Source organism: Balearica regulorum, chromosome 27 (assembly GCF_011004875.1).
Source record: "Balearica regulorum gibbericeps isolate bBalReg1 chromosome 27, bBalReg1.pri, whole genome shotgun sequence".
Lineage (NCBI taxonomy): Eukaryota > Metazoa > Chordata > Aves > Gruiformes > Gruidae > Balearica > Balearica regulorum.
In genome coordinates this window covers 1303027-1312383 of record NC_046210.1, presented here as the reverse complement: position 1 = coordinate 1312383, position 9357 = coordinate 1303027, and the positions used below count along the sequence as shown (strand labels likewise).

Sequence of the window (9357 nt, the reverse complement as noted above, 5' to 3'; positions counted from 1 at the left end):
CCATTGCCTTCAAAATATTCTACAGTGTCTGCATAATAGGCTACGGTAAATTTTGAGTGTTTACACAATGACCAGATAAGCATTTCTAATTAAAAGTTACGGGAAATTCTACCACTTCTTAGATAAGGGTAATGGAAAATATTTACCCTGTGTTTGGTACAAATGTAGTGTCAAGAGCCACCTTCAATCCTTCAGCCAACTGCAAAGAAAAATAGAGATGTCTGCTCAGAACTCTGCTGAAACATGATTTGTTATATTCCACTACTATAGCTCTACTTCCTGTCTAAAGAGAAGACAAAACATGACCATAATGTCTCCCACGAAATCTGAAGATGCTGTATGATAAGGGATTAAAATTTGGACTTTCTCCCCACAATGAGGCCCTATAACAGCGCATGCTTTGTAGGTATGTTATTACAGGAAGATTTCAAATCTAGTGTTGACAAGAAAATTGAGAAACTATGTTAAAGAACAAAAGCTGTTCAGTTCATGTTTGCTCATTCCCCTATGGTTCCAACAATCCATACTGTAGCTCAAGAATCTCTCTCAGAATCTACAGGTGTTCTTTTAAGACGCAATACTACTTGACAGGCCAAACCGCATACCTACCTCAGCATTCACACCCTTATTTTGGGCTGGACAGCATTTTCCATTGTACAGCACAGGTAAAAGTGCAAAACCCTAACTACAAAAATTGGTGGCCATACATGGCAGAGGGCACCACAGAACTTCTACTACCTTTGGCACCATTACCTCATGCTTCAGGCATTAAGTGAAAAGCATAAAGCTATTTGAAAAATAATTCTGTGTTTTGAGAGTGCTGTATGCTAGCAACCCTTTGTATAAGCAGTACCAAGCTGCAAACACTAATCTTTCTCTTCAATCTTACGAAATATATTTAATCTCAAGGCAGCCAAACTTAAGTCCTTGTGTGTTAGAGCACTTAAAACTACGAGACCCCTCTTTTGTTTTCCCGGCATGACTGCAGCAGTGACAGTTCTACATAGCTAGAATGCATTTTCAAACAAGAGCTCCTATTTGGAGTGGATAATAGTGATACTCATTCAACCAACTAGCTCATTTCGCATGCCCAGAACTGCAGTAACTCTGTACCTTTGGATCATTACATAGCAGCACGTTGCTGTGGGAATGCTTGCACCCCTCCCACCCCCAAAATTCATGATGCTCTCAGTCTGTGCTTTCTGCAAATATACATAATTTCATTCTTTTTAATACTCCAGATAGTTTTGTGCAACTTTCACTCTTCAATGTTTTCTGCTCGATACTTTCTCATACGAGTTACAGAAACATTTTCAGAGTATCTACTTCCTCTTACCTGATCCTCCATGGAAACTTCTGTTCCCAATGTATTGTCTGTGTTCCACTTCTGGGTGAATGTAAGTCCATAGTCTTTGATCTTATATTTGGTCTCTAGACTGCCTGAAGCCTTGCCTGTGTCTGTGTTGGAAGAACCAGTTGCAGTGAATTCCTGCCAAGAGCATAATACGAGTTTCAGCACTCTGATATGCAATTACATGCAGTTTTTCCACTTGTCAAAGGCCAGCACTCACACTTGCTACCCTTAGGCCTTTTGACAGAACCCTCAAAATCATCCTCCTCCTCCCTAACCCTACCAAAAAGAATTATTTTTGCATCACAAAACGCCACTCCTTTTGGCGTCTCTGTTCTGGATGGTTCTTTTATTGAGGTGTACTGATAGAGCCCTGGAACTTGCTTAGGTTGGAAAAAGCACTATTACACAAAGACCAAAAGCACTATTACACAAAGACCTGACAGCTTCACTTACTTTTCGTCTGCATCATTATTTGATTACCTGCTCCCCCCTCTAAGTTTTTTCCTAACTTACCAACCAACCTCCCCCACACCAAAAAAACCCTTTTTCCTCCATAATTTTTCTGCTCCAAGGTGGCAACTGTTATTTCAAGATTCCACAGCCTGCTCTGTACCTTCACATAGGTCCATACCCAGATACAAAATTATACTTGTTTGGGACACAAAGGTGCTTGCATCCTTGGATTTTTTCCCTCACAATCTCCTCTAATTCCCTTTATCATGTTATCAGTACTGTCCCAATTGTGCATGAAACAGCACCTATTATAGTCTTCTGGAAATCCACTCTCCCTTAAGAAAAGCAATCCTACATCCAACTTATGCTGCTGGATGAATAGCAAGCTTTGGAACCCTGACTTTCAAGATCCGTCTCATTCGTGGATGCTGCATACGTTACTTGCACAATTCTGAACTTCGCAGAGTGTACAAAGACTGTCTTTGAATAGTTCTGAAGTGCCAGGGAAGTACAGCCAGGTAACGTTCCTTACACACCGTGGCAAAAAAACCCAAACCCAACAAAAACACTCAAACTAATGCACTACTACAACAGCACAGCAGTTTTATAGCACATCTAGCCAGCTAACAAAAATACGTGATGCAAGTCAGGATGCATTAGGCTATCCTTTAAGACATAATTGCTACACACTGCTCTAATGTCACTTCCACAAATTCAGTGTAAAGACGTCTCAAGCCTCCATCAGAATTCAGAAGTAATTTTCTTCTGATCTTAGGGCAGGTAATGTTTAAAAAGGCCTGGATTGGTTTCTCAGACCAAGAGAGGAAAGATTGTAAAATGCCACAGCCAAAGGAAAAAACCCTGCCCTGTCATATGATCAAAAGCCAAAGGATTTTGCCAGGTGTCAGAACTGGATCTGCTTCTGGAAGCAGAAGGTGCACAGTCAGCATCTGCTGCCATCAGTCTTTAGCTGTCTAAACTAGAGACATCTCATCAAACCATCTAGCATAGAAGCATTTCTCGAATATTTTGTGGCTGAAAATCAAACACATTCTGGCTCCATGTCACACTCAAGCAGTCAAGCTCAGCTTCTCATTGACCTTCTAGTCTACGGTGGCTGTCATCTTCAGGAACACCATGCACTTACTAGGCCAAACCACTTGCAATCTATGAAACAATTACAACCAATAGACACTACCATTGTTGTTTCCTAGGTCCAAGGGAAAAACACCCAAAACACTTCTGTATCATAACAATCAGAGGTACTATTAGTACCCAAGTATGAATTAGATCTCATGCTTTGTTCCTAACCTCATCTCCATCCCCAAAACTCCATTTTGCTGCAGCAGAATGCTCATTAGAAACACTAACGAGCACAAAACCTGAAGCAGACTACTGTATCAATACCATATCTATCTTATTTTCCCTCCTGCCATTTTTACAGTGTTCTTATTGTGGATTGTTAGACAAAGATTGCAAGTGGCTTTACATACATGGATCATACAGCAGATTAAGAGCTACAGACACAGTCAAATGTCATGACGTGGATGGTAACGTGACTAAAACCAATGGAACAGTTTATGAACGACAGTATGCACCACAGAAAACCTCACTAAACAAAGCAATAAAGAGCCAACATGCCAAACCAGTCATTATTCTTACCAGCTGGATAAACATCCAACACGAAAGTTGCATGGAAAAGGAAAAGCCCATTTTAGAACTTAATACAGTTGTTCATGTTCTGTCACATTCAGAAGACAGCATAATTAACCATTACCATATTATTTGAGAATCAAAACTTCCAGCCAGGAAAACTATGCACATATCATGAGATGTCAGTAACTGGTAGGAGTCATAGTATAGAGACCACATAGTTCCTCGTGCACAACCAAGTAATCCATCAAAAGCTCAATTGAGACAGAATACAGTAATACACAAGGAATGACTTACACCGTTTGCACGATAAGAACGCAAGAGGAGGGAGCTAAGGCAAATATGGTTACGAAGTAGGCTGAAAAGCAGCACAGCTTATCAATCAGAACAGCATCAAGTGGTAGCACACCAGGAACGGAGACTCAGAGTAAGAATAAGCTTCTCTAGTAAACAATATATGCCTGTGGTTGAAGACTAAAATTATTAAATCCGTTCCTGGTTTTGCCAGCCCTGCTGTGAAATCATGAGGAAGCTCCACTTCTCCATCATTAAAGTGGAGATCATAGTATTTTCTAGTTACCTGAAGTGCTAAAGCTTAATTAATGTCTATAAAATGCTCTCAAATTCTACATAAAGGGTACTGAAGGACAACTAGTTTTAATTAGGTCTTGCATTGTAAGCATGGTGGAGATGAGTTAAAAAGAAGTTAACTTAAACTGTGGCTCTTATTTGGCCCTTGGCCTTTTGGATAAAAAGTCAGTCTGGGCTCAAAATCCTACAAAAAACAACAGCAGCAAAGAAACTCAATTGCATTCATAAGCAGAAAGGAGAGCTATTTAGGGTGAAGAAACTATTATGTTTGGGATGTGGCAATGGGAACAAGGAGGAAAGCCACATGTCCATAACAAAATGCGTGAAAATTCTTGGCACGCTGTGGGAAAAGAAGGACCGCTACGTCAGTTCCACACATCATTACAGAAATACATCAGTCACCTATAGGTTTTAAATGAGAACTGAAAGAGAGAAGCAACACCTGCTAGCAAGTTATTACCACCAACCAGTTCAGGAATTTGTCCTTCCATTGCAATGCTGGTGATGTTGAAAGCCACCAATACTTACCACCCCACTGGAAGACTTGGTCTTCAACTCTAACTTGACCATTCCAAATCCTGAAAATAGAAGAGTACACAGCGTCTGTTTCACCACAATATACAAGCAAGCCTTATTTCCAACACACCCAAAGTACAGCAGGGTACTCTGACCTGAAACAGCCTATTTTCGTATTTCAACAGTTGTTGATCATACTGAAGAATGATTGAAGGAATTTTGACAATTCAAAGTGGGTGGCCTCATAATTTATAGTTGTAACAGTCACCCATCATCAAATATCTCCACCTTCTGTAGCTACCTGCAGCTGAGACCAATCAATACAGTTACCACTTCTTCTGATTTACTCAATTTACTTTTATAATTCTGATTGCAGGGCAGGAATTTTTCTTTTCCCCTTCTCTCAGAAAAATATGTTTCAACTTACTTCAACCAGTGCCATACAGAGATAGTATTGCTTTCTTCTTTTTCTTTCTAACCTGCTATGAATCCAGGGAAATACCTGGCCCTTGCACAGAGTAGAAAAGCTTGAAACACCTGACACTAAAGCAGGGAACTTGAGTTGACTTTTAGCAAAGCCTGAACTCCAGGGTGGCAGAGACCAGACCAGAGTGCTTTTTAATTTTATGTAGCGTATGGATTTGGGATACAAATGCAACCTATTACACACTCACAAAACCAGATAAAAGCCATCAATGCTTTTAGTACTGCTCCCAGAAAAGGGACTAGTATCAGAATGTCTCCATTTAAATTCTTTGAAGAAGAATGCAAGTATTATGAAATTATTTCCACTATAGGCATGACAATAGGCTGTTCTGATTAACATAAAGATCATTCTACCTCAAGAACCTGTTTGTTGCCACATATGGTATCCTATGGCAATCAATGCAAGTTTGACTGATTTAATGCCTCTAAATACAAAAACTGGAAGGTAAAAACCGCAGCATTCTTCAAAGACTGTTCTGGAGTGCATCTTTAGGCCAAACTCCTAACTTTCTCCTCTAACTCTTTGCCTACTGCAGCATTTTCACAATACATGTCTCAAGTTCAAATTCAGAAGGGGCTAGATGCTCTGGGCCTCTGCTGAGTTCCTACCACAGGATTATTTTGGGAATCTCTGGGGTACTAATGTTTTTATTGTCATTTTCAAGATGCCTAAAAAAAAAACCCCAAAAAAACCTGTGAAAGGTTATCAAACCACAGTCACGTTACTTACCATATCCTTTGTTGAATACATCCCTGGCAGACTTTCCCAAGTCACTGTATGATGGTGGGACAGCCATTGGATCTGAAACATTGGAAGCTGTAAGAATCCTAGGTTTAACAGCACAGAATCCAAAGCATTTATAAGCATCCATGACTAGTACCCTCTGCATACTTCACCGATACAGAACTGCAAGACCTTTGAAGAACATTCATGAAAGTCATCCTTGCATCATCATTGCTTTGATGGAAACAAACACATTTCAATTCAAAGAAGTCATGAAAGCCAATCCATTCTTTGGAATCACTAAACCCCAAGAACAGTATTACATTCAACTACATAGGTACGCCTTACATTCTTACATTTCAAAAAGAGCTTACAGGAGCCTTAGTGCTGTTCCCATAACGAGCAAACATTGCTTTCATGACAGGACCCTTTCTGAAAGGGACTTGAAGTGGCAAAGCCACGTCAGCACTGAACAATCCCAAAGAAAAAGATATCTGACTTCCACGGGCACTTGTGACTTCTTTGAAAGTTTTTTCAGAGATTCGTAAAATATAGAGAGAGACCTCTGTACACCACACAGCCACCACCAGTATTTCTGCACTGTGCATACACAGCAGCAAAAACTACATTTTCTAATACAGGTAACTGTTACAACTGCTTTAGAGGACAAAACTCGAAAGGACAGGCACGTGATATTTCAATGGACATGACATATTTAATGTTAGTTACCACAATTTAGGGATTTTGCATCAGAAAAATCCATCTACATTAAAAGAAGTAGGAAAACTATTCCCCAGTGGAAAATTAGGCTTCCCCTTCTAGAGTAAGTTTGCATACATGTAAAGGCACACCTGTTCCAGAAAAGAAAAGCTATCAAAGATGATGCTTTTGTTTGATTTTAAGGGTAACTCTTGGCCACTTAATCCTTCCTACAGCTGACACAGTTGTTGATATTATTCTCTGCAAGACCTGACACCAGAAATCCCTGATCCCCCATTTGTTATTTATACCATACTGAAAGACTAATCTAAAAAGTAATAATGCAAGCAAAACATGTAAAATCCCTAAAGTCATCACCTCTCTTCCACTATTTTAGTTGCTTACCGGTATACTCGGTCCCTGTCACAAATGCAATAGTATCTGTATTAAGCAATTAAGTCCTGTTTTCAGATAGCTAGCCCTTTCCTAAAAGGAAGCACTTGGGCAATTTACATCCCATAGCAGGCAAACGCTCTACTTTCAGTGACTTAATAACTAACCTGCACTATGTATCTATCACTACGTGGATTTGATGATCCTTATGGGTCCCTTCCAACTTGAGATATTCTGATTCTATGGATATGTATATACCTGTGGGTTTAGAGGATCTAAACCAGCCAAGCATGACTGCAGGTTCCTTATCTGAAGATTAGTACATAAATCAGGTACTTCTCAGAATGACTATGTAAAAAGGACTTTTTACCTGTCAAACATGGAGGGAGAATCATTAAATTGACAAAAGAGAAAGAGAATGGCCACTTTTATGATGGTATAGTTTAAATTATTACAATAGTTTTAGCAGCAGAGTGTATCTTTTAAAACATTAGTTTTTCAAAGAAATCTCTCAATACAGAAATTCAACTCATACTTCAAATTTGGGTTTTGGGGTTTTATGGGTTTGTGGGGGTTTTTTTGGTTGGTTGGTTTTGTTTTTTTCTAATAGGTTTGTCAGAATAGTTCAACCCGCTGATTTAAAAAGCTTAGTAACTCAAGTGTTTGGAGCAAGGCTGATGCTTGGACACTTTAACATGGTGATACGCTACGTACGTTGTGACTGCCTAACATGCTCCTGAACTTCAAACATTTTTTTCCAGCAAAAACCAATATGGAAGACAACTTGCTGCCTAAGAATTCATACAACACATAGGGATTTTTTTTTATTTTTTTTTTTAAATGCTCTTTAGTCACAGCTGGCTTTCAGGGAACTGTCCAGCTGTTGAAAACATGACAGGAACACTCCATAATCATATGGATTTGTAGCTGGCCTCTAAACCACATAACCTATTTTCAGTTAGAAGTTTGACAGTGATCGGTAGTGATCCACAACACATTTTGGGAGTTGGGACTGACCTAGTCAGAGTTTAGAAGGCATCGGTCTACTCTAACTTTCAAATTACAAGAAGATGTTGCATCAAACAAAAGCAGGAGCTTAGCTAACACCCCCACCCCAGTTTCTGAAAACATGCTACAACCCTACCTCTTTCAGGCTTCGCCAGCTGTCTCTCAAATCTTACTGCCTCCCTGCACAGAGGGGGCACGGCCGTAGCAAGACAAACGACAATGCAGTTGACCACCAAGTAGTCTCGATGCTCTCCTCACCAGCTTCGCTGAAAACACTTCAAGGAAAGGAGGACTTTACTATCCTGCTCATCACCTTCTCAACCTAAATCTCACCCTCGTGGCTGACACTGTTCTGTTTATGCCTCATTTTTATACGGCTGTTGAGACATCTCGAATATTGTGAGCCTGTTCACTCTCCTAACATGTCTCCTCTCTTTACACTATACAGCTGTATTTTCTGTATTGTGTTTTAATGTATATGTTAAATATTAAGTGAGTATTTAAACAGCATTCTAAAAACAAAAAAAGATTCCTCAGGTTAGCTCATTCTGAAATACATAAATTCTTTGCTAGTAAGAAGCAGCTCTTCTTGCAAGCCAGAATTGTTTAGAGGACCCAAGCTCACAGTTCCACAGCTATTAATACTAAATTTGAACTGGTCTCCGTCAACCAGATGCGATGACAACAGCCAAAACACAATGTGAAGCAGGAAAAGAAAGATTAAGCCGGAGATCTAGAACTAAGCCACAGCACTCATTCCAAGCACCTAGAAGATAAAGCCTCCTTTATCTCCTGCTTTGATTCTCCCTCCCACAACACAACAAAATTAGTACAACCACCACAGGGAAAATATATCAAGGAATAAAAGGTTGGGGGCCATTCACGCTTAACGTTGCCATCTTCAGCTATACCGCACAGTAAGCCAACGCCTGTATATTAACTGCAAAAAGATAACACCAAACCGGAAACCTCAATGAAGAGGTAAGCACGGGAATACCTACACCGGAACGGTGAAAAAAGAGGAAAAAACAAACCAAACCACAAAAACAAACCAAACAAACCACCCCAACAAAACAACGACGCACACAAGAAAGAAAACCGACCAGAGCCGCTCTTTGAGATGCCAGCTTCGTCTCCCCGCAGGGGCAGGCGGCCCTCACGCACCCTCCGGCGGCGGTGCGGGCTGCGCGGCCATGAGAGCGGCCCGGCCAGGCAGCGCCGCGGGCACACGAGCGCGCTCACGAGCGGCGCAGCGCGGCCTCCTCGCCTGTCACTGACGCGCATTACGCAACGGATAACGGAGCGCGGCCCGCCGGAACTCCCCGGGTCGGCGGCGCGACCCGTCATCGCCTCCTCCTCCTCCTCCTCCTCTCCCCAGCGTAAACGGCGGCGCCCTGGGAAGGCTCGGTCGTTGCCGACCCCACAAGTTCGTGCTTCCCGGCCGAGAAACCGGAGCGCTGGCAAGACCCCCACAGCCCGC

The 9357-nt window shown here is 41.2% G+C and overlaps 1 protein-coding gene across 6 annotated transcripts in view; it reads right to left on the bottom strand.

The window, feature by feature from the left end:
* Positions 1-9357, bottom strand: part of VDAC3 (voltage dependent anion channel 3) — a 107797-nt gene that overhangs the window by 4343 nt on the left and 94097 nt on the right. For 2 of the 6 annotated variants that reach the window (XM_075736803.1, XM_075736804.1), the window contains 4 exons: positions 5784-5855; positions 4580-4629; positions 1337-1489; positions 147-199 (listed from right to left, as the gene is read on the bottom strand). In XM_075736803.1, the coding sequence (XP_075592918.1) occupies positions 147-199; positions 1337-1489; positions 4580-4629; positions 5784-5855 (328 nt within the window). Of the gene's footprint in view, positions 1-146; positions 200-1336; positions 1490-2003; positions 2103-4579; positions 4630-5783; positions 5859-8013; positions 8153-9357 lie in introns of those variants that run through there. The other 4 variants (XM_075736807.1, XM_075736806.1, XM_075736805.1 and 1 more) reach the window with 3 other exon arrangements.